At 33.8% G+C, this 26,258-nt stretch overlaps 1 protein-coding gene across 1 annotated transcript in view; it reads left to right on the top strand.

The window, feature by feature from the left end:
- Positions 1 to 26,258, top strand: part of SAMTOR (S-adenosylmethionine sensor upstream of mTORC1) — a 91,853-nt gene that overhangs the window by 7,529 nt on the left and 58,066 nt on the right. Inside the window, exons 2-3 of the mRNA XM_007469740.1 lie at positions 7,134 to 7,275; positions 23,675 to 23,845. Of these exons, the coding sequence (XP_007469802.1) occupies positions 7,134 to 7,275; positions 23,675 to 23,845 (313 nt within the window). The remainder of the gene's footprint in view (positions 1 to 7,133; positions 7,276 to 23,674; positions 23,846 to 26,258) is intronic.

Genomic DNA, 26,258 nt, shown 5'->3' with positions numbered 1-26,258 from the left:
TCACAAAGAGAGGCAAGGTGGTATAGCGGTTATGAGCATGGACTTTGGCACTTGACTGCCAGGTTTGATGTGTACCCTTGAGAAGGTTACTTAATCTCTCTATACTTCAATTTCCTTATCTGTAGAGTAAAATATCTGCCTCAGTGGGTTGGTATTAGAATTAAATGAATTAATATTTGTAAAGTACTTAAAACAGTATCTGGCACATAGGAAGCATTACTTGTGTTAAATACATAATTTAAAAAATTAAAGGTGTATCTGTAGCTACCACCTGGATGCATTAAGAACATTGAAGATTGAATGGTTTCTGGAATTTCTATCTAGACTGTTCTATAGTGTCTTTCTTCTTCAGTATTAGGATTGCTGTAGTGTTTTTTCTTTTCTTTTTTTTCTTGACCCCCTTTGCTTTTTGTATTTCTAACTTTTTATGTGAAAGGTCCAACCTTTTTAGCACATTAGAATACTGGGTTTTTCCCCTTATCAGAGAAATGACTAGTCGCAACATGTTAGGTGTAAGATGCAGGTTTTCAGGTGGTTCGTTTGTTTGATTCTCAGGAGCTGCTTCAACACCAAACATCTTGGATGTTTTTGTCCCACCTCTGTGTGTCACTATATCAGATGCTCACGAATACTGAGAAAGCTGGTCTGTGTGTGGTTTAACTATGTTCGTGAGACAATCTTGTCCTGCTCACTTTGTTTTAATGTCTTGGAATGGCTGCTGAACTTGTTTCCACTCAGTCATGAGTTTCTCTGCTTACTTCATATTAGAGAAAATGACCTTTAAATGTTCTTTGAACTTGAATTTGGTAATCTGGTCATCTATTTGGTAATATACCTAAGTAAAAGTGAAAATTTTCTGAATTTCTAAAAGTTTAAGACTTGTTTGTGATACTCAAGGTAACTCCTTGTTTTTGTTTTCAGAGTATTTGATGACCCTCAAATTTAATTAAATAGTTTTTATTTTGTAACTTTTGCTGTGTTCACAGCATGTCATATTTTTAAATGAAATTTATTGAGGTACAATTTACATACAATAAACTACACACAGTTAAAGTATATAATTCACTGGGTTTGACAGATGTATACACCCTATATTCTTTTAGCACAATCAAGACACAGAACATTTCTGTTGCCCCCCAAATTTCCTCGTGCTGCTTTGCAGTCATTCTCTCACTCTACTCTTGGTCCCACTGATCTCTTGTCCCTGTAGATTTGTTTTCATATTTTAGAATTTTATGTACATGGAATCATGTGATACCTTCTCCATTGCATTGTACGCCATTTAAGGACCACAGTAGTGCAATGTTAATCTTTGGTATCGTGACTCACAAGGCTAAACTGACAAGAATGACATGCTATTCTTATCTTAAATTGGCCTCAGATTTACACTTGCTAAATGTCTTATCTTCTGTGCTTTATATTCTGTCTTTTTATACTGAGAATTAGAATAGAGTTATTGAAAAAATAATATTATTTCTAATGTACTTCTAAACATCAAATGGTCCCAGCATGTAAAAATGCATGAACCTTAGCACCTCTTATTCATTTTATTCATTTACAAGTAATTCTTTATCTATGTAATGTGTTACCAATAATTTCTTCTTAACCTTATAGATTTTCCAAAAAGACCCATGTACTATAATCAAAGAATTTAATAGATGTGATTGCATTTCCACTTGCAAGTTTGGTTTTTTTTTTTTTTTGACAATAATGTGAAGTGAAAAAAAAAGTGATAAATTAGGTTAAAACAGTGGAGAAGAGAATCTCCAGAAAATTGACTTTGAACCTATTGGTTTCCTAAACGTCTCATAACTAATATTTTGAGAACACTGTTTGAAGGATTCAAATTTTACTGCTTATTCATCACTATTATCTTTTTTTTTTTCTTTTTTTTTTTTTTTTGTGGTACGTGGGCATCTCACTGTTGTGGCCTCTCCTGTTGCGGAGCACAGGCTCCGGACGCACAGGCTCAGTGGCCATGGCTTACAGGCCCAGCCGCTCCGCGGCATGTGGGATCCTCCCAGACCGGGGCACGAGCCCATGTCCCCTGCATCGGCAGGCGGACTCTCAAACACTGCGCCACCAGGGAAGCCCTTCTTATAATTTTTGAGCATGGTGAAAATTTAAATATTTTCTCCCCCATTAATAGGGCACCATGATTAACTTCTATAGCTTATATAAGTTATAAATCAAAAGTAGTCTTTGCCTTTCAATTTATACTTTCTAATGGGAAAAATCACACCTGGTTTTAATAGAAAACTCTTTATATAAACAAGTGACAGAGTACTATAAGGATGGCAAATGCATATGGGGGGAATTGTAAGATGATCAAATGGGAGGCAGGTAAATCCTCTTGAAGAACATGGGAATTCAGTTGTGTTTTGAAGGAAAGAAATTTGCTATACCAGATGGCATGAGAGAGGTTAATTCAAAAAGGAAGAATAGTATCCATTCTAAAGAGACAGTTTAGAGATTCCATTGGTTCACCTGAGTTTGGACCTGTAATACAGCTGTTCTTGAGCAACAATAAATAACTCCTTAACTTATTATACTTGGTTCTTACAGACACCTGCAGTCAAAGTAATAATATCTTAAACTAATCACAAAATTCTTAAAAATGGAACTTTTTTTTCACAGCTCTATGACGTATTTTTTAATAACTGGAAGTTTGTACCTTTTGACCCCCTTCACCTATTTTGCCCACTCCCCTACCCTCTGCCTTTGGCAACTACCAGTCTGTTCTCTGTATCTATGAGCTTGCTGTTTGTTTTTTTTCCTTCTTAGATTCCATAGAACTTTGTCTTTTTAATCAACTAATGGATGTGCTATTTTTAACTAGTTATTGTCTTTTCATAGGAAGTAACATATTTATTCTTTAGTTGTTGCATATGTTTGTGAAGGTGAGTTTAGTCAATAATTATGGTATTATCCTGACAGTAGGACCAAGCTTCAGAACAATTTGATTCATCCAATTTCCATACTGAATTTGGTTTGGCAACTTTAAGTTGGCATCACTTGTGTTTTGAATTATTAATTAATTTTTTAATTAGTGTTTTTAAAAATTTAAATGTAAAGAGAATATAATGAATAGAAGTCATGTTAATGTGAACTTCATTCTAGAATTTTAAGAGACCATCAGGTGACTTTATCTTTAAGACCTGGCAGAGCTTTAAGTTGATCTTAAAACGATGTATTTGTACAAATGAATACTGATTTCTTCTCTAGATCTATTATTTTAGTCTGACTATAAAATGTTTATTAACTGTTAATTTCAAGTTAGGCTGCAGGACATATATATATTTAATTGTGCTTTCTAAATATAATTTTTTAATTCCCAAGACTTCTCTGTGTTAGGGCAAATTCGAATGTATGCATTAATTAGAGATTTTCCTCTCCTTCTCTCCATTCCCTTCTCTTCCCTTCCCCCCTCCCCGCTTTTCTCTCTCTCTGTCTCTCTTTTTAACTAAGATACATTCATATTTTTATAGGATGCCTGTAAGAAATAAGAAAATAGATTATTAATCACAGTGATTTTGAGTCATCACAAATACCAATATATAAAAATCATTATAAAGCTAATTATTAATAAATTGAGACCTGATTGATTGAACTTTAATACTTAAGCATTTCTTGTTCTGTTGAGTAGATCTTTGATGCAGACCTCAGGAAGTTCTTAGTTCTTGATTTTCCTTTCGATAATGAAAAAGTATTTCCTTTTAAATAAGACAATCTTTTAAATATTGGTTGACCTAATAACTAAAAGATAACAACGACCAAAAAATTCTCAGAATTGAGTTTTAACATATTTTTTTGCATATGCAGTTTGACCGAGTTAGCAGCAGAGTTCTGAATTTGTATACTGGGCACTGGTGAACTTTAACTTTTTTTGACTTTTGGAACCCAAATCATAAATTATTTTGAAAATACAGTGTATTAAAAGGTAAATAGCATTATTTTGAATACTGTAAAAACAAATAATGGGCTGTTATGAAAAAATACTGAATTTTCCCATTCTGTTTTTAATAAATTTATTTATTTTAAAAATAACCTTTCAAGGGTATTCTGGAAAGTGGAATTTCTGAAGGCTAACTATATTTTTTGTTCAACTTTGTAACCACCAGACATGTAACATAGTGTATACCTAGTAGTTGGGGTTTGATACTTTTCGTTGAATAAATACATGATTTAAAAGTTCTGGGTCCAGAATGGCTTACATGGACCATAGTGAATATGTCAGGTTTATATCTCTATTAGAGCAGATACCTCATTTTAATACATCTTCTCCCCTTCCTTTGATGCCAGTGCTTGCTCATTAACTTTATTATTCTCTGTAGTGTTTGACCTAGAGTATTTTTCCAGCAAATCTGTTGAAGGAATGAAAAGTATGTACAATTGCATTTAGTTTCAATTATATATTAAGTGTACTGACTTTATTAATCACATTAATCTCAGTATCAGCATATTTAGAGAGTCTGGAGACTCTTAAATGTTAGTGAAAACATTAAATTGAAGTTTGCAATCAGTTTGATAGGCTTACAGACAAAATGTGAATCCTTCCTCAAAACTTTAGTAGAGCAGATAGTAAGCCTTAAAACTACATAAAAAATTGAAGTATTTAAAGAGAATTTTGAGTGTGAGAAACTAAAGGTCATCTAAAAAGCTGAAGCGCGATAGGTTTCCACATATATATAAACTTGTCTTTGTATCTCATAGCTAGTAGAATAATTCTAGAGTAAATTGAGTTTCACAGTATACAGTGTTATAGTAAGGACTCTGAGAATTTATAGTAGATGCCTTTGGCGGCTCACGTAGCATACCATTGGTCCTTGGGTGTGGTGGACAAACACTGTGAGCTCAGAGGCACTTGACCCCAACCGAGTCCCATTTTAAATGTGTGTTGCTTTCTTTTCTACTTTTCACCTTTTTCCAACACTGATGGAGCCCACTGAGGGCATCCCCTTTTTCAGTGCCTAAGTGTAGCCTAGAGGTACAGGTTGTTAACAACCCTCAGTTAATGGGGGATAGTAACTGATAGATAAATGCTCCAGCCTCCCATCCTTTAGCTATACAATTCCAGAGGCTTTCTGTATGCTTCTGTGTTGCCCATAGCAGCAGCCTCAGTAATGCACCCTTGTATTAGCATTTTCTCCTCCCTTAACTTGTTCTCCCCACTCCCTCACTCCTGTTTCATAGGGTTCCCTCCTAAATAGACTACTTGAACCCAGGTCCTTGTCTTAAGTTGTACCTTCTGTAGAATCTAAACTAAGAAGTCTTAAAAAAAGGAAATCTGTTTAAGTATGTTAAACATAGCTTTTCCCAAATGTATTTGATCATAAAACTTTTGTTTGAATGACTTCTGATACCAGAAAATGTAGTAAATTTATGTATTTATTTATAATATGTACATTACATAAGACAGTGAAACTTACATATTCAAACAAAGAGCCTTTTAGAGTTGACGATATCCATCTCAAAAAAAGATAAAGCACCTTTAAAATAATATTGTACCTTAATGAATCATTTGACATCAAGTCTGATGAGTAAAGTCAGGAATAGTCTTATGAACATCATAGGTGTATTAAGGTATCATTAATCAAAGTATTTGTTTCAAAGACTTTACTTCCTGTAGTCCTACTTAGATACTTGATAAATAACTACATCTGAAAGATGTTACTAAAACTGAGGGGTTTTTCTTTGAGAATGTAGAAAAATTTGTTTGCCTGCTTGTTTTCAGTGGACAGTTATTGCCAGGCCTGCTGTATAACAAATTGAGAGCCCTGTCACTACACAAATATTAGTGATTAATGAAAATATTATTGTATAAGAACATAACCATGAAAAAAGAGAAAGCTTTTCATCCTTTTGGGGTTTAAAGTCAATATTCAGACCAAGGCTGAGATTGATACATATTCATCTTAACTGAGCAATGTGTGTGTGAGGGCATATTTGTACCCGTATTGCTCTTTCTGGTATTGGTCAAACTAGAAGGCTGATAGTTTGGTTTTCAGCTCAGTATGTGCTGGGCTAAGTGCTTAAAATAACCAGTAAAGTTTTTCAAATGTTGAATAGATAAGTGTTGTTAAATTTGAACTATTATAATTCCTTTTCTGTTAAAAAAAACCCAACTCTTAAATACTGGAATCTAATTGTCTCACCTGGGAAAAGAACTTGAATACAACCCAAATTTGGTTGTTGTGTTTATGTTTTTAAGTTTATTCTGTCACTAGACAATTGCCTATATTTGAACATGTGGCAAGAGAACCTAGATTATGTCTAAGAACATTGATTGAAGCCAACTTGATAATTTTTGTTTACTCTTTTACCTTTACAATTATGTAAATGTTATTTATTTGGCTGTGGCATATTCATACCTTTTTTTATCAGAACTCACATTGATTTTTCAAATTAAATATGCTGACTGATCTAATTAAAAAAGAAAAAAGGTAGTAGCTGGAAGTAATGCTGTGGCCAGATAATGTAGTCAGCTTATAATTTTTATTCATCTTATAAAGACTCAAAACTTTGGAGAGGTTTCCAAGGTAATTTCTCTAGCAACGTTTTTGCACTAGGATTATAATTTTTTAAGTGTAGTATGCCTACAGCAAGTCCAAGTGTATCAATACACAACCATTTAACTTGCATGCTAATTTATGTTGCCATGTCACTTATCAACCCCTTTTAATATAGAAAACTGATAAATTTGTAGAGATCCAAGAAAATAACAGACAAGAAGAAGGATTAAGTGGCTTCTCTGTTGCTGCAAGGTCGTATTGCCCAATGGTAGCAGGACAATTATTGTTTGAATGCCCAGCCATACTTGTCCCCTACCAGGATGTTTTTGGTTTATAAATTGATAACTTGTATATGTCTACTTATATTTATTAGTTTTATTCAGCTTCACAAATCCATCTGTTTAAAATGGTAAAATTTATTTGGTTATCAAATCATCATGGTTAAAATGATGAATCCATTTGCATAAAGGAACTTCAAAAATTATGAAGTTTAAAACTTCATAGAATTTTACTTCATGAGTTTGCTTTTATTCATCTTTAAATAATTGTATATTATTCTGAGGCTTTTAAGAGCCTGATGTATTTTAAGTCAACTTAATTTAATTTTTTCCTTGTTTTTAGTGGGAGATTTTGATAAGATCTGGCGAGAACATTGTGAGGATGAGGAAACACTTTGTGAATATGCTGTTGCAATGAAAAATTTGGCAGATAATCATTGGGCAAAAACTTGTGAGGGCGAAGGTCGTATTGAATGGTGTTGTAGGTGAGTGTTTTTATGAACTAACATTTTTGGTTTCTAATGTATTATTTAAATTCTTAAGTCTAAGTAATGCCGTATATGATTCACTGTACCAAAATAGAAATGTTTTAAAACAGATGATGTCTTTTAAATAGCTTCTCCCCATTGCCTCACTTTCTTTATGTTTATTTCATTCACCTTCTTTTAATCAAAATGTTTTTCTTTGATATAACTTAAATTTCTTTGTTTCAACTTTTTAAACGTATAACTTTAAATACACTTAATATGTTTAATTAAGCATTGGTACATTTAAAATATGAGATTTAGCACTTGACTCATCATTAATAAGTTATAGTATAGAAATTTCTTTAGATAATTATATTTGGATTCAAGTAAAAATGAATACTTTCTATTCTTTAAAGCTGAAAACATCTTAAAAGTTTCCAAATCCTGAATTTTTATATATGATTCAGGGTATTCCAGCACTTATATTGACTTTGGATAATGTTTATTTTCTCATAGCAGAGCTTCTAATTTTAAAAACATCAGAAAATGGAATACTGCTGATCATTTCTCTCAAGTGGTAAAATAATAAGAATGAATTTGTATATTGACTGAATTTAAAAATCAATTCCCAGAAAACAAAACATTATCTTTCTGCTTGGACAATAAGTTTATGGTAACTTTAGGTTTATATTTCATTTCAATTATCTTTTATTCAAAGTTTCTGTTTTGATTTCATTTAAAAGTTATGTAATAGTGCCTATTTCATTTATTCAATAAATAATCCAGAGAAAAATATGTATTTTACTTCGTTCTTTTATTTATTCATTTAATAAATAATTTTAAGTGATTGTCAACTGTGCACCAGTCACATCATAGGCACTGTGAGTATAGCACTCAACCAAACAGATAAAATCCTTGCTCTCATTGAACTTACATGCTAGTGAGGGTTAGAAGCAAGAAACAATACGTAAGTTAAATATACACTAGGTCGGATAATGGTAAGTGCTGTGAGAAAAATAAAACAAGGAGAAATAAAACAATTTTAAATAGGGTAGACAGAGAAGGCCTCACTAAAGTGATGTGTAAAAGACATGAAGGAAGTAAGAGAGCAAGGCTTAACAAGTCCAGAGGCCTTGAGACAGGAGCTTGCTGGCATGTTTCAGAAACAGCAAGGAGACCAGTGTGGCTAGAACAGAATGAGAAGGGGAGAGTGATAGAAAATAAGATAACAAACAGCTAGATTTTGTAGGATCTTGTGGACCATTGTGAAGACATTGGCCTTTATTCTGCATGAGATACGAAGTCATTAAATGTTTTAAGAAGAAGAAGTAACAGGATCTTACTAATCTTTTGAAATGTGTCAAGGATTTTTAAGAACTAATTGTAGTGTTAAGATAGACTATAGAAAAGGCAAGGATGTTAGTAAGGAAACCAGTTAGGAAGCTGCTACAGTAATCAAGGCACAAAGTTATAGTGAAACAGTTTTCTTGGAGAAGGAGAGAGTGAATGGACAGACGGTATGGTAGGATTAATGCTCAAATGAGTATAATGACTTAAGAGAGGAGCAGGGGAGATGGTGATGTATACATGGTGGTGATTATGATGATATGTAAGAAGTGAGCTGAAAATGTAAGGTAGGTGAGGAACAGTGAAAAGATTGGTATTATCAATGGATTGTGGAGCCAAAGAATTGTGGAGTTGAGGAACTAAAGGAAGGAGCCAGAATAATAAGAAATGAGATGCTTGGGATTAAAATGTTTGGTGTTTTTTATTTTTTTTTTTGCTTTTTCTAGAGAAAAAATGGTTATAAATGTGACTGTTCTACAGAGTATACATTTCTCCTTCAAGCTAAGAAACGTAAATTGAGGCATACTACTGAGCGAAATATTTCCCTTGTGACACAAAGTAATAATGTAATCCAATCAGGAAGTCAGTACCATCACTATTTAAGACCAACATTCTTTGCTCTTAGCAGCACTGCTTTTAAATTAGTATTCCAATACATCAGGCAAGCTCTCAGACTTTATTTCAAATACCACTTTGATATGTGGTATTCTCATAGGAGCATTTGCTTGTACCTTCCACTTGAATAATGAATATGCCTCACACTTCACTCTTCTTTCTTTTTCCTCAGATTTGTGTTTTTATCAATAGTTTTTGTATCTACATGTGTTCTGAAAGAGGTTATTTTTAGGTCAAACTACTGAAAAAGAACATTAATAAGAATTTAGGTCAAACTGCTGAAAAATATCAGTGGCAAAATATGGTAAAAAGATGTTACTATGGAAAGTAATCCCAAGAGAAGTTTTATAGTGTCTTTACTTTAAACTTAAAACTAGGTTGGGGAAAAAAGGCTTCAAAGCAATATTGAATTTTGAAATGAGTTATCTGTAGTTCTAACTTGGGTTATATGTATTTCCTTTCCCTGTTGACAATTCTGAGAGAGCAGTGTCACTCCGAAAAGCTAAAATCAGCTTTAAAAGGGGTTTGACAAAAGTTCACTTCCAGTAGTTATACTTAAAACTTTAGAGGAATTTGATATGTGAAATAAGTCTTACTGACATTACCTTGCTGAGATTTTGTTGACTGTTTAGCTTGAAGAATTATACATAAGATTTCCTTCTAAAAATTAGTAAAATTTTATTTGTAATATGAAGTATTTAAATTAGAAACAAAACACAATACAAAGTTATAGTTGTATGTTTAATAAAAGAATTTACCTTTTCTAACTGTCCACACAGAGGAACATATAAACACACCATTTCCTGAACCATTTGAAAGTAAATTGCAGATGACATGACAGTTCATCTCCATCTCCTGCATAACCACAATACTATAAACACATTAAGACAATTAACGGTAATTTCCTAAAATATCTACTTCATAAAATTCAGATTTTTGTTATTGTCCCCATAACATGCTTTATAATTTTTTTCCCCTAAATCAAGGCTTGTGCTTTGGTGGTTAAATTTTTTAGGTTATTGTTTTTGTTTTGGTTCGAGGTGATTAGTAGCATTGTTCAAATTTTCTATATATCTTTACTGATTTTTCTTTTTGACCTTCTATCAGTAACCAAAAGAGATGTTTCCAAGATATCATTTTACTTAATTTTTCTATAATAATTTGGCTCTTCTTTAAAGATTTCATTTTCCTATTGAAGTTCTCCATATTTTCATCTATTCAGTTAATATTTTTCTCTATTAAAAAAATTTATAATAGTTATTTTAAGTCCTTGTCAGCTTATTCCAACATAAAATTAATCTGTGGTTCTGTTTCTTTTGGCTGTTTTTTCTTTTGGTTATGGTTCATTTTTTTCTGCTTCATTGTATGTCTGGTAATTTTTTAAAATACACTGGGTTGGCCAAAAAAGTTTGTTCGGGTTTTTCCATAACAGCTTACAGAAAAACCCGAACGAACTTTTTGGCCAACCCATATATACTGGCATTATGTTTAGAAGAGACTGGGGTAAATATTATTTTCGCAGAGAGGGCATGGTTTTTTCTCTGATAGGCAGCTGGGATAAGAGATTGAACACTTTGATCTCATCAGGAGTTAGGCTGGGTCGAAGCTGGATTACCACTTTAGATAGTTTCAGTTCACATCTGCCTTCAAATGCCTTGAGAGTGAGTCCTGTTCTGTGTATATTACAGGTACCAACCTGTAGCAGGACTCTGGGACCTAAGCCCATGGAAGAGTGCAGAGAATTTTCTTTGCTTTTTTTAGTCCCACTCCAAGTCTCCAGTGCTCCCCCCTCCCTTACCTTTTTCTTACTTGAAAAAAGACCTGTGGGGGAAGGCAGGAGAATGGGGAGAACAATCTCTGCATTTGGGTTTCTTAAAGTTTCCAGTGTGTCACTCCATTCTAAGCAGCCATTGAAAGCTCTGCTGCTTTTCCTTTAATTGAACAAAATTCCTCTACCTTGGAGGCTTGATCCTTCACCACTCATGCTCCTTTTCAGCAAATGCACAAAGTGCCTGTGATCCCTTCCATTAGACCTCTTTGCATACTCAGTTCTCTTAGTTTCTTTTTAATACATTATTTTTAGATTGTGTAGGTTTTTTCTTTTTTCCTAGTTATAGCACAACCAGGGGTCTGTTGTGATTATCTGTATCCTAATCCAAAACTAGCTTTGTGTCTTTGTTTTGGATTTGATTGTTTTATCATGGTGCCATTTAACTACTTCCTCAGTCTCCTTTATTTCTTATAAACTGAACGTTGAGTCTAAAGTGTTGATTCAGGTCCCAGATTTTTGCCAAAATATTTATTAGGTGAAACTGCATACTTCACATTGCATCACGTTAGCAAGTTCTTATTGTCAGGTTATTCCACTATTAGAGACGATAAATTTTGCCATTTGGTTAAGGTGGTAACTACTAGATCCTTCCATTGTAAACTTATGTTTTCCTTTTGTAATTAGCAAATCATACATAGAGTGACATTTTTGGCTTGTGGATCAATCCTGTCTCCCAACAATCTTTCAGCTAACAGGTTTACTCCATTTATTAAATAAATTTGGGGTGGTAAAATGATTTTTTTAATTGTATCATTCCTTGCATTTATTAGCAGTCATTCTTCTGTAAATAAAAACTTTCCCTTATGAACAGGGAATGATTACATGTTTTCTGGAAAGGCTAGGTAAAAGTAAATGTATACATGTAATTCTTTCTGTTTAATTAGCAATTTTCAGAGTAAGGAGTTGGTGTAATGGTCAGTTCCAATTGTGACAAGTGAGTTGTGGTTTTGTTGTTGTTTGGTTGATTGGTTTGGTTTTGGTGGGTTTTGTCTGTTTGTTTTTGGAATATCACTGCAGGCTCCTGGATTCACTTTTTCCATCAGTCTTTGATTTGTGTTTGAGTGTGTGTTTGTGTTCAAATTAATCTGTATTTAGCCAGTGGGAGCCTCCTCAAAGCTGGCTTCTTGGTTCTGACATCACCTTTGAGCACTTCTTGCTATCTACTACAAGATAAGCTTTACCTTCCCAGTCAAGACCTACAATCGAGCCTTAGTTTCTTGTAGTGAGAAATAGAAATTAAGTTTTGGGCACTAGATATGCTTCTGGGGTGTCCTTTCTTCTAGAATTTTTCACTGAACAGAAATATTATATAGTCTTAAATTCATAATTGATATTTGCTATTCAAATGTAACATTACAGGTTTTTTGCCTAACTTCTTTGTTTTATATTTGTATATTATCTCTTCTGTTACTCTGAAGGACTTAGTTTGGAATAACATCAACATATTTGCTTTGTTCTATAGTTCACATAAAATGGTTTCAAAATTACAGTACCAATTCTACTTCTAACAATAAACTGAGTGAAGTTTAAGATTTCTTTGCAGTTAGTTCTTTCGTCTTTAGAACATATCTCACTAAGGGTCAGAATACTGTGTTTAAAAGTTACTTGAAACAATTCTTTTGTGTATGGTTATGTTACCAATTTACTATGCAGTTAGTTTCACTTTGTTTTATGGGCTTTTTTCTTATTTTAATCTGGGGGAATATAAGGCATTTACATGGTTCAGAAGTCAAAACTTTACAAAAAGGTATACTCAGAATAGGCTCCCTTCCATTTTCTTCATTTGTTTCTTGTTTCTCCTTTTTGCAGAAATAAGCAAATTGTATATACATGTATCCACCCTGTCTTATCTCTTCAAGTGGTACATGTCATATACTCTCTTTTGTATATTTCATTTTTTACTTAATATTATGTCATGGAGATCATTCTGTTTGATATTGTATTAATCAGGGTTCTCCAGAGAATTGGCTCATGTGTTTGTAAAGGCTGACAAGTCCCAAGATATGCAGGATGAGTTGACACGCCAGAGACCCAGGAGATCCAAACCAATGGTGTAATTCCTATCCTGAGGCCAGCAGGCTCGAGACCCAGGAAGAGCTGCTGTTTCAGTTTGAGTCCAAGGCAGGAAAAATTCAGTGTTCCAGTTCAAAGGCAGTCAGGCAAGAAGAATCTCTCATGCTCTGGGGAGGGTCAGCTTTTTTGTTTTATGCAAACCTTCAAGTGATGGGATACAGCCTACCCTCATTAAGAAGGACAATCTGCTTTACTCAGTCTACCCATTTAAATGTTAGTCTCATCCAGAAATATCCTGACAGAAATACCCAGAATGTTTGACCAGATATTTAGGCACCCCGTAGCCCAGTCAAGTTGACACATAAATTGACCATCACAAGTATATAGATGTCTTCCTCATTTTGTTAAGGTACATACAAGCTTTTTCTGTTACAAATAGTGCTGTAATGAATAACCTTGTGCATATTTATTTTGTATTTTTGGCATTGTATCTTTGTAGATTTGTAGACGTGGAATTGTAGAGTAAAAGAGTAAATGCATGTGTGATTTTGTTGGATATTGCCACATCACCCTCCATAGAGGTTATATCATTTAATTCCACCAGCAAAAATGATAATACCTGTTTCTCCAAAATCTTACCAACAGAGTATGTTGCCTACCTGTTGAATTTTTGCCAGTCTGATAGATGGGAATTGATATCTCTGTGTGATTTTAATTTACGTGTCTCTTATGAATGACGTTGAGTACGTTTTCATATACTTAGGAAATATTTGCCTGTTTTTTCTGCGAATTATGTGTTTGTGTTTTTGATGCTTTTTTTCCTAACGGTTTTTGGTCCCTTTTTTCTTGATTTTTTTTTTTTAGAGCTCTTTATATAATTTAGAGATATGTGCCCTTTTTCTTTGAGTTTGTATCTTTTGCCATGCAAGTTTTTGTTTTGTCATGCAGAAGGTTTTTGTTTTCACATAATCAGATATAGCTGTCTCTTCTTTTATTGCTTCAAGATTCCAGTTGTCTTAGAAAAGCTTTTCTGATTCCCAGACTGTAAGAATTCCTATTAGAAATTCACTCATGTTTTCTTGTAGTACTTTTCTGGTAATTTTTTTTTTTACATTTAGATCTCTGACCTCTTTGGAATTCATTCCAGTGTTTGTCGCAAAGTATAGATCTAACCCCCCCCAATAGTTATTTATTTCTCCAACATCATTTATGAAAACGTCTACCTTTTCTACAGTGATTTGACATATACTTACGTGATATACCAAGTTTCCCCACATAATTGGTTCTGTTTTAGGACTTCCTGTAATGATTCCTTGTCTATATCATTTAATCCATGCTCTTCTATAACATTCTTCCCCCTCCCCACCACCATTTTTCTTTCTTAGGATTTTCTTGGTTACTCTTGTTTTTTTTTTCCACCATATGTACTTTAGAATCAACTGGTGTAACTAAATTTTTTTGTTTGTATTTTTATTGGGATTACATTAAATTTTTTAATAACTGGAAAAAAGTAGAATTTTTATAATGTTGAGTCATTGTATCCATGAAAAAGTTATATATCCTTCCATTTGTTCTAGTCCACTTTTGAATTTTCAGTAGTGTTTTAAGGTTCTCTTTAGTGATTATGCACATTTCTTATTATGTTGATTCCTAGGTACTTTATCATTTGTTGCTATTATAAATGAAATCTTTCCTTCCATTGTATATCGTAACAGGCTATTGTTTGTATACATGTGGAGGCTTTTGATTTTTGTATGTTTTACATCCTGTTTTACTGAATTCTCTTACTGTTTGTATTACTTTGTGATTGATTCTTTTGGATTCTCTAGGTATATTATATCTGTATATACATAGAGTTTTATTTCTTTCTCTCCAATTCATTTGACTAATTATTTTTCTCTTGTCTGTTACATTAGCTATGTTTTACTCATTCAGTGATGTGTGTGGTATGTCCCCATTATATAAGTTGCTGGGGTTTTTGGCTGATATATAGATACAATTTAACTGTTAGGAAGTATTCACCAAGCTCTGATTGATTGATTGATTTTATTAGGAATAGCTGTTGGATATTGTTGAATGTCCTTTCAGCATCTATGGAAATAAATACATTTTCTCCTTGATTTGTGAATATAGTGAATTATATGGAAGGATTTTTTATATTGAATAATCCTCATATTCTTGAGATACATACTCTTTGGTCATATTTGATTCTGTTTGTTAAAATTTTATTTCATATTTTACATTGATATTTTTATATTTTGTATTTTATATTTCTGTATGTTTTGTAGACATTCTCACACCTAATTATCATTGTATTTGCTCCATAACAAATGACTTTAGAAAATTTTCCTTTGTTTATATGGTCTGGAACAGTTTTGGCATTGCCTAATTTGTACTTGTGTGTTTTATTTATAGAGGTGACTGAGTGATGGCATGGAGAGGTCATTGCCATTGAAAGAATTTATTACTTACATGTCCTGAGAGAAGTGGGTATGCCATGTCACACAGGGAAGCACCACATTTGGTCAGGAGGCAGAAGCAGGAGTGAGGGGAAAAAATAGACCTGATCCTTTATATGGTTTACATGGGAAAGGCAAAGCAGGGTAAACAGTATAGGACTGGCTAGTTTGAATAATTTGGGCTTTGGAACATGGGAGCTGTCCCTAACTGTCTGGTACCTGGACCTGAGTTAATTTAGGGTATGGGAGACATGGACTTGTGTGAGAGTTAAATAAAGGAAATGGTTGGGTTGCAACCCATAGTTACAACTATGAGAGGCGCACTCCCAAGTAAGTTGTTTATTATCTTTAGGAATTAGCTAGCCTTGGGAGAGGCAGTTTCTCCCTGGGTCTGTAAGGTCCTCCCAGATGTCAGAACATCCTAAGTTACAGAAAATTAAAAGCTTGATAAATACAGGGGTTATCTGGTTTTTGAAGCCTTGGTAGAATTCCTCAGTGGATACTGATGCTTTTTGGTGAAGCAACTCTTTGATAACTTTCTCTTATTTCATCTATGAATTTTGGTTTTGTTTAAATTTTGCAATTTAACTGCAAAATTAACTGCAGTTATTAATTCTACCAGTAATCAAGAGTCAAGTTTAATAAATTTTCCTATATTCTTATATCCTATATTTAATATACTTACCTAGAAAAATTATCTGTTTCATCTAAGTTTTCAGCTTTATTTGTATAAAGTTATGCAAATTAAAGAACCAGTTTATGTATTTATTTGTTGGTTCTGTTTTTTCCTAACATTAATATCTTACTCCCTTTTTTTTGTTTGTTTACTTTTTTCCCCTAATCCTTTGAGTTGGATATTTATTTTATTTATTTTGATTCTTTCATTTGTATTGATATAAATATTAAAGGTCTGAATTTTCCTCAGGTCACTATTTTAGTGCATTTCTTAGATTCTGACTTGTGGTGGTTTTGTTATTGTTTTTTAGAAGTTCTGTGATTTTTATTAGTACTTTGACTCCAGAGTTATTTAACTTTTAAAAAAATTTGCAGGTGAAATGAATTTTTTGTTTTACTTTGTTATTAGTTCTAGCCTTATTGCATTGAGATTGGATGATTTTGTCTGTATTATTTTTCCTATGGCTCTTACTGTAGTTTTATTTGTGACCTAATACATGTATATGGTAATTTTTGTGAATATTCCATGTGCACTTGAAAAAGAATAGAGTGAAGTTTGTTCTGCAGTGATAAGATAAACCTTATTGTGCTCTCTAGGGCTTCTGTAACCTTACTTATTGTTCATTTACTTGATTGAGAGTGGTGTGTTAAAGTTCCCTGTTTTTAGTTTTGCGTGTTTCTCCATGCATCTCATGGAGTTTCTGCTTTGTAAGGATGGCTGCTATGATACATAGTACATGGCTTCACTGGGAATTGTGGTCTTCAGCATGATAAAGTATCCTTTTTTAATTCATTTAATGCTTTTTATTCTCTACCAGCCTCTTCTTCAACATTTCCCAGTCATCTCATAGATGAAGTTCATGCTTTAATAATCTTGCAACTGTGACATTCTGTGAGTTCTTACATACCCAAAGCTATTCTTCTGTAGTTTTGTTACAAGTTGCATAACTTGGCTAGATATAAAATCCTTGACTCACACTTTCTTTCCTTCAGTTTTGAAAAAAAAAATGTTGCTCTATTTTAGTCTCATTTTGTATCGTTTCCCCTTTTTCTCCCCCCCACACCCCCCTCGCCTTTTCCCTTCACTTTCTGTTGAACCATTTGAAAGTCAGTTGCAGAAATAACAAGACTTTTGCTCCTGAATCCTTCAGTGTGTATCATTGCACTTAGTTGTTATCCCTCTTTGGTCTTCTTTAATCTAGGAAAATTCTCAGTCTTTTATGACATGGACATTTTGTAAAGTCAAAGTTTTACAGACTGTCTCTCAGTTTAGATTTGTATGGTTGTTTCTTTGTGATTAGATTCAAGTTAAGCATATTATTAGCAAGAATATCACATAGGTGATATTGTATCCTTCTCAGGGTACTGCATCAAGAGGCACATGATCTATTCTGTGTTCTTTTTTTTTTTTTCTTTCAAATAGTCATTATTTTTTTAGAGCAGTTTTAGGTTCACAGCAAAATTAAGCAGAAAATACAGGTAGTTCCCATACACCCTGACCCCACACATGGGCAGTCACATCACAATCAACATCCATCTATAGTGCTACCTTTGTTACAGTTGATGAACCCACACCGACACATCATTAGAATCCAAAGTCCATAGTTTACCTTAGGGTTCACTTTTATTATATATTTTATGTGTTTTGACAAATATATAATGACAAGTATCCACCATTATAGTATCATACAGAACAGTTTCACTGCTCTAAAAATCCTCTGTGCTCCAACTGTTAACTCCTTCTCCCCCCAACATCCCCCTGCACCCAGCAACCACTGACTTTTTTACCGTCTCCATAGTTCTGCCTTTTCTAGAATGTATGTAGGTGGAATAACGGTATTTAACCTTTTCATATTGACATCTTTCACTTAATAATGTGCATTTAAGGTTCCACCATGTCTTTCTTGGCTTGATAGCTTATTTCTTTTTAGTGGTGAATAATATTCCATCGTCTAGATGGACCAAAGCTTGTTTATCCTTTCAGCTACTGAAGGATATCTTGGTTGCTTCCACATTTTGACAGTTATGAACAAAACTGCTGTAGAGACTTCCCTGGTGGTCCAGTGAGAAAGAATCCACCTTACAATGCAGGGGATGCAGATTCGATCCCTGGTCAGGGAACTAAGATCCCACGTGCCACGGGGCAACTAAACCTGCGCCCCACAACTATTGAGCTCGAGTGCCTCAAAACTAGAGAGGCTGCGTGTCACAAACAACAGAGCCCATGCTCTCTGGAGCCCGTGCGCCACACTAGAGAGAGAAAACCCAAATGCCACAACTAGGGAGAAGCCTGTGTGGCACAACGAAAGATCCCACATGCCTCAATGAAGACCCTGTGTGCCGCAACTAAGACTCAAAGCAGTCAAAAATAAATAAATAAATAATAAATAAATTAATAAATCTGTTTTTAAAAAAACTGCTGTAAACATCCATGTGCAGCTTGTTGTGTGGAAGTAAGTGTTCAACTCTTTTTGGAAATACCATGAAACTTGATTGCTAGATTATATGGGAAGAGTATATTTAGTTTTGTGGGAAATTACCTAACTGTCTTCCAAAGTGACTATACCATTTTGCATTCCCACTAGCAGTGAATGAGAGTTCTTGTTGCTCCACACCAGCGTTTGGTGGTGTTAGTGTTCTGGTTTTCGGTCATTCTAATAATGTGTAGTAGTATCTCCTTGCTATTTTAATTTGCATTTCCCCAGTGACATGTGATATGGAGCTTCTTTTTCTTATGCTTATTTGATATCTGTACCTTCTTTAGTGAGGTGTCTGTTAGGTCTTTTGCCCATTTTTTATTCAGGTTGTTTGTTTTCGTAATGTTGAGTTTTGAGGGTCCTTCATATATTTTGGATAAGTCTTTTATCAGATAGATCTTTTGAAAATATTTTCTCCTAGTCTATGGCTTGTTTTCTCATTCTATTGACATTGTCTTTTGCACAGCAGAAGTTTTTTATTTTAATTAAGTCTAGCTTCTCAATTTTTTTTTAAGGATTGTGACTTAGATTTGGCAATGACTTTTTAGATATAACACCCAAGGTCATCTAGATTTTCTCCTAAAAATTTATAAAACTCTCTTAAGAGTTTTAGAGTTTTGTGTTTTACACTTAGGTCTGTGATCCATTTGGAGTTAATTTTTGTGAAGAGTGTAATGTCTGTGTCAGGGTTCATTTTTTGGCATGTCGATATCCAGTTGTTCCAGCACTATTTGTTGAAAAGACTGTCGTTACTCCACTGTATTACTCCACTGCTCCTTTGTCAGAGATCAGTTGAATGCATTTACATGGATCTATATCTGGGCTCTCTCTTCTGTTCCATTGATCTGTTTGTCTTGTTATGCCTACAACATACTGTCCTTGATTACTAATAGTAATAGTACAGTTATAGCTTTATATTAAGTCTTAAAATCAGATGGTGTCAGTCCTCCAACTTTGTTCATCTCCCTCAATATTGTGTTGGCTATTCTGGGTCCTTTGCTTATCCATGTACACTTTAGAATCCATTTGTTTTATCTATAAGATATTTTGCTCTGCTTTTGATTGGGATTGTGTTGAATGTATAAATCAATTTGGGAAGAGCTGACATAGTGACAGTATTGAGTCTTCCTATCCATATTCATGGAATATCTATGTAGTTCTTTATCCTCAGTTTTCTATTTAATTTCAAGTTTGAAATGTTTTTTTTCATACCTACATTGCTTAATTATATATAATTAATATTGAAGTGTTAATGTTACAATTTTCTTCTCTTTTATAGCAGTTATTTTCTGTGTTTATGAGAATTTTCATCCACTGAAAAGTTTTGATATCGTTCTCTTCCCTTCTAATAGAAACTTGTACGATTGCTGGATTCATTGGACATTTCTTTTATGTGTTTTGTCTTTTATGTTAGACTGTATATAGAGGTATAGGTAGAGGTTTGGGTGCTTGCTTTGTTTCTTAATTCCAGAGATCCTTGCTTGATTGCTACAGATATGAAAGTGGAGTTCCTTTAATAAATATTGTCCTCTTTTAGCTGATTTATGAATTTTTAATAGGTTTAACTTATGTCAGTATGCTCTTTATTCTTAATTGCTTCATTCTTTCCCTTTATCAACACACCTCCAGAGATACCCCCTTTTTTCAAGGTGCTTCCTTTCTCCCTCAGAAATAATATCTTCACAGAGCTCTCACCTTTGGTGACAGCCCTTCCCATATACTTTCCAAACTTCTTCCTTTTGGTCTTCCTGTGCCTAATGCTTTGTTTCACTATGTCCCATAAGTCTTAAGATCTCTCCATTCAGAGTTGGACTCTCTCTGTGGTGAACCTTAGCTGGTATTATCGATATTTCTGTGCCACCTCTAAGACCCCATCATACCTTCCTCTCTTACACAGTCCTCATCTGACTCTGTACTTCGGGTAACTCCAAAGCCAACTCAGTTGGCCTCAGATTTTTATTTCCCCAATTACATGTAAAATAAGGTGCTATTCCTGTTTCCTAGTTATGTCATAGGTGTGAACTGTGTGTGCTTTTATTTGCTCTTCCTAATGATTTGTGTATTTTTTGGAAGTTTTTTAGGGAGATTGGGGTTTAGATGGTGGTTATTATCCTATGAGTATCTGGAATTCTAGCCCTCTAAGTATTTTGCAGTCAAATGTCTAGGTAACATTGAGATCGAACCATGTAAAATTGCAATTTTTGTGGGTCAAGAACTACTGAATATCAGCAGCTCTTTGTGGTTCCACCTAATAGAAAGGTAAGTAATCTCTTTACCCTTGTGTTTCATGCCTTAGTGAAATATTATATGATAAAGGTATTATTTTTAGTATTAATTCCAAGGTGATTCAGGCTATATTTTTCAATCAACCTTACTGAGGTTTAATTAATATTCAATAAAATATACCCATTCTAGTGTACAGTTCAGTGAGTAATGACAGTTGTTTACACTTGTGTAACCATCACCACTGTCTAGATACAGAACTTTTCCACGACTCTAAAAAGCTCTAGTGTATACCTCTGTAGTCAGCTCACCCCCCACTCTAAGAAACCACTAAACCATTTCTGTCATTAGATTAGATTTCTGAAAAAGGCCACATTCCTAAATAGGCCTGTCAGTCTTGCATGATCTGAAGTTTGCTTACTTCTCCAGTGTCATGTGGCTGTCATTCCTCTCTATATGTGTGTTGGCCTTAGGGCCTTTTCACTTATGAATCCATCCATCCATTTTCTGCCTGGCAGTTTAAATTTGACATGCCTTGAACTGATGTCTATCTCTGCGGGATCCATGATGCTTTTCTCTTCCATGTCTTTGCTCATGCTGTTCTCTCTGCCAGGAAAGCACTTTCCTCCTTAACTAACATTCTTCCTAGCCTGACTTATTCCTACTTATCTTCCTAAAATCAGCTTATACTACTGATTTTAGATTGGGCGTTAGGTATTTATCAATTGTAGTTTCTTTACTGTTGGGTTGGCCAAAAATTTCTTTTGGAAACCCAAACAAACTTTTTGGCCAACCCAATATACAATTATTTGTCTCCTTCACTAGTCTGAGCTCCTTGAGGGCGGCAATGCCTTCCTTCTTCAATTTGTTTTTCCATTACCTATGTGTCTGGCACATGATAGGTACTTAATAAATGTTTGATTAATGATAAATGAGTTTCAACTCCTGTATATAATTTGAGTTAAAATTAAATCTCCATAGGATAAGTTAAAGAAGTCTTTAATAGATACTTAGACAAACTGAACTTGAACTAATAACATCCTTTAAGTGTGAGGAGAAATGGGCATTGTTTTGTTAGACGCCATAGTTCTACTTGCTGAAATCAGTTTTTTTTTTTTTTTTTTTTTTTTTTTTTTTTGCGGTACGCGGGCCTCTCGCTGTTGTGGCCTCTCCCGTTGTAGAGCACAGGCTCTGGACGCGCAGGCTCAGCGGCCATGGCTCACGGGCCCAGCCACTCAGCGGCATGTGGGATCCTCCCGGACCGGGGCACGAACCCGTGTCCCCTGCATTGGCAGGCAGACTCTCAACCACTGCGCCACCAGGGAAGCCCTGAAATCAGTTTTAAATTCATTTTTCAGTTCTTCTCTAGCCATGTGTTTTTGAAACTGCACCAAGCAGTGTCTATGGAGAAAAATAGTCTAGCTTGTTCAGAGTATGAGCTATATGGAATAATAACGTGGTTTAAGAATCTAAAAATAAAGAAAATTTGTTTAGTTTACATTTATATTCACTTTAAGTTTTGATAAGTATATCAGTTAATTGTCTAAGTATGTATCTCCTGTCATATTGTAAGCTCAAGGGCCAGAGGCAGATCATACCAGTCTTTCTTCCTTTAAGTTTCTTGTCTTTAATAGCTAGTAAGTGTTTTGAGTTGATTCTGTGGTTCATGTTTATTGTCCTATTACATACCCAGGCATGGCACCCTACTATTTTCACCCTAAAATTGTATTAGGTATGAAGAAAACTGTTTAATATTAATGCCAGTCATCAGTTTCCAATTACGGATAACAACCTGATATGGGCTAAACTAAATGAGTTTGAAATAATACATCTTGAAAAATCTGCATTTTAATATCCATTTATATTATAAAAATTGGGACAAGCAGTAGTGGTCTCTTGATGGACAGGAATAATTTCCTAGTGTTATAAAAATCACTATTATGTTCAAACCTTTGTTCTCTCTGAATGTATACCTTTATAATATGATACCATTTTTTACCTTAACCAGATTTTTATGCTCTTCTTTCAGAGCAAATAGCATGATTCTTAATATGTTGGCAACCTGATTTTGTGACTTTTTTTTTTTAACAGCAATTAGATATAGTTTAATGGAGCTTCTCTTTTGTGTGATAACTATACGTATATATACATATATATTTTTTATTGGTATAGTTGTTTTACAATGTTGTGGTAGTTTCTACTGTACAGTGAAGTGAATCAGCCATATATATACATATATCTTGCTTTTTTGGATTTCCTTCCCATTTAGGTCAACACAGAGCACTAAATAGAGTTCCCTGTGCTATACAGCAGGTTCTCATTAGTTATCTGTTTTATACATATTAGTGTATATATGTGTGACTTTGTTTTTATAAACCAGGAGGGATCTGAAAAACAACTGTCTACTACCAGCAGAGCTGGCTCAGAGTTAACTGTGACTAGTATTCTTTTTGGATTCTGTCACTGAATAACAGTTATCTAAGCTTTTCTGGAGGAACTTATGTTTTAGCTAAGAATAAAGTTCAGCAAAACATACAGGTACATTGTACTTCTGAAAAAACACTTTTAAACATAATCTATGATCATGCTTTGTTGTATGGTAATTTTAAAAATTTGAAAATGCTACAGGTGCTCGAACTTACCTCTATGTGACATTCTAAAAATAGGACACTATAATTTGAAAATTTCCCATTTTAATTAATAAAGGTTAATATTTTCCCATTTTATTTTATATTCATACCTATTGTTTTAAAATATAACTTTATTTTGTCTTGTAGTATATGCAGAGAATATTTCCAAAATGGTGGGAAGAGAAAAGCACTTGAAAAAGATGAAAAAAGAGCTGTACTCGCCACTAAGACCACTCCAGCCTTAAATACACATGAATCTTCTAAACTTGAAGGTCATTTAACCAACCTCAGCTTTACAAACCCTGAATTTATAACTGAGTAAGTATACTTTTCTACTTAGGTTATTAACATTATCTGGGATAGCTGTGTTAATAATGTAAAATAGTGTAATTGTTTACACCAAGTAGTGGGCATTTTGCTTGCTTCTCTGGTAGTCTGTTAGTCTGAGAAATGTAAATTTGTAATATTATTAGGTAGGAAAGTAGCATAAAATTTTAAGGGATATCTGGGAAACTAGTAGTTCCATAACATTGATTGTTCTCACTAAAAATGAGAGAGAATCATTCATTAAATGTTACATTTTATGGTAATACAAAGAATCAAAACAGTGAAATCCAATGAAATTAAATTTAAAGTCTCTATCCACTGACAAATCACAAATAAGGAATTAATGGAAGATTATTAATAAAACCAATTCCCATTATTTTATTTTCAATATAAAAATCTGCCTGCTGGTAATATATATATATATATATATATATGCATATAGGCATAAATTTTATTTAATAAGTACATGAGTATTTTCCCAGTTTTACTGAGATATAATTGACATGTAACACTGTTTAACACATACAACAAAGTGATTTAATATATGTATATATTGTGAAATGATTACCACAGTAAGTTTAGTTAACCATCCCTCACCTCACCTAACTACCATTTTTTTTCCTTATGAGAACTTTTAGCAATTTTCAAATATACAATACAGTATTGTTAACTATAGTTACCATGCTGGATATTACATCTCCAGAACTTATTTATCTATAATTGGAAGTACCTTTCACCCAATCCCTAAATTTGTGATCTGACAAGTCACAAATCTGATTTTGTTTCTGTGAGTTTGACTTTTTTTTTTTGACTCTACATAGAAGTAAGATCATACTGTATTTGTCTTTTCGTGTCTGACTTACTTAGTGCAGTGACCTCAAGGTCCATCCATGTTGTTGCAAATGGCAGGAGTTCCCATTTTTTTATGGCTAAATAATATTTCATTGTGTATGTATTATAATCCAATTAATTATTAATAGTATTAAAATTATTTATATACCTTAGTACCAGAATAAATTTGTGGAATCAAATAATATTGTATTACTCTCTTGAAAATGTTAAGCTCGAATAATTCTAGAAACATTCCTAATAGACACTGCAGGCTAACCATGGAAATAAAATTAAATTAACCTCTTAAAACATTTCCAAACCTGTAGATATCAACATAACATTACCTTTGGTTACTTTGATTTTATACCATGTTGAAATATTATTTAGTTAGGTATAAGCAGTTTCATTCAAAAATTAATATACCTTTGATTAGTTCTGTAGGAAAAGATCTTTACCTTTATTCAAAGGTTACTACAAAGCTTACAAAGCATAATGAGTTACTAAACATCTTATAACTCAGGTGTTACGAACATTCTTAAATATTTTTAAAATATTGACCAGCATAAGAAATTACATAGTTAACAGTGCTATCAAAAACAGGTACATATGGAAAACGTGAACCCTAGAATTTCTATATCGTTCTTTTTTATAGTCTCTGTTTCATTGTTGAGATTACCTTGTTTGTTAAGTCATTGTCATATTTTCCTTTTACTCTTTTGAACGTGCTTTCTTTGAATTTGAACGTGGTTTCTTTGAATTTGAACATTTTTATAATAGCTGATTTGAGGTCTTTGCTAAATACAACATTTGGGCTCACTCAGAATCTATTTACTGCTCTTTTTCTTGAATATGGACTACACTTTCCTGTTTTTCTCTGCATGTCTCATAATTTTTTGTTGAAAACTGTCCAATATATTTTTGAAGTTATAGAAACTTTTGTTTTGGATTTTTCCCCACAGAGGGTGGTGGTGGTGGTAGTGGTTTTTAGTAATCTCCCTGCACTTAATCTGTGGGGTCTGTTTCCCTGGTAGTTTGTACATTACTGTTTCCCTGGTAGTTGTACATTACTATTATTTTGTCTGCACAGATTAGGGGTCAATGATAGGTCAGAGGTTGTGCTCAAACACCTCTCCAGCCTGTAAGGCTCCCACCCTCTGCCAGTGGATTTGTGTTGATTTGGGAGTACATTTAAAATTCAGGCAGTTTCCAAGTCTGCCTCACTTTTTGCTTTCCATCAGGCCCTCGTGGGTCTCCCGTGCATGTTCATTTAGCCTCCCAGTCAGCCAAGGCTATGTGGAAAGCTTATCTAGCCCTTCTGTGCCTCTCTCATTTCCAGGATATTTCTGGAATTTCTAAATTTCTGACCAGTCTTCCAGTCTACAGCTCTGGCCGACCAAAACTGCAGCCTGAAGCTAGCATAGCTGCTGACTTGCCCTGTTTGTTTCTTACCATTTTGTTACTTTTACTGACATTGTTCTGTGGGTTTTTCACCCTCTGCTCTAAATCCTGTTAACTCCTTCCAGCAGGGAAGTTGCTGTTTCTCACAGCCAGCCCTGTCCTCAAAGAACTTCCA

The sequence above is a fragment of the Lipotes vexillifer genome, unplaced genomic scaffold, assembly GCF_000442215.2.
Source record: "Lipotes vexillifer unplaced genomic scaffold, Lipotes_vexillifer_v1.1 scaffold597, whole genome shotgun sequence".
Classification (NCBI taxonomy): Eukaryota; Metazoa; Chordata; class Mammalia; order Artiodactyla; family Lipotidae; genus Lipotes; species Lipotes vexillifer.
The sequence above is the reverse complement of the archived record's forward strand: the minus strand, read 5'-3'. Positions and strand labels throughout refer to the sequence as shown.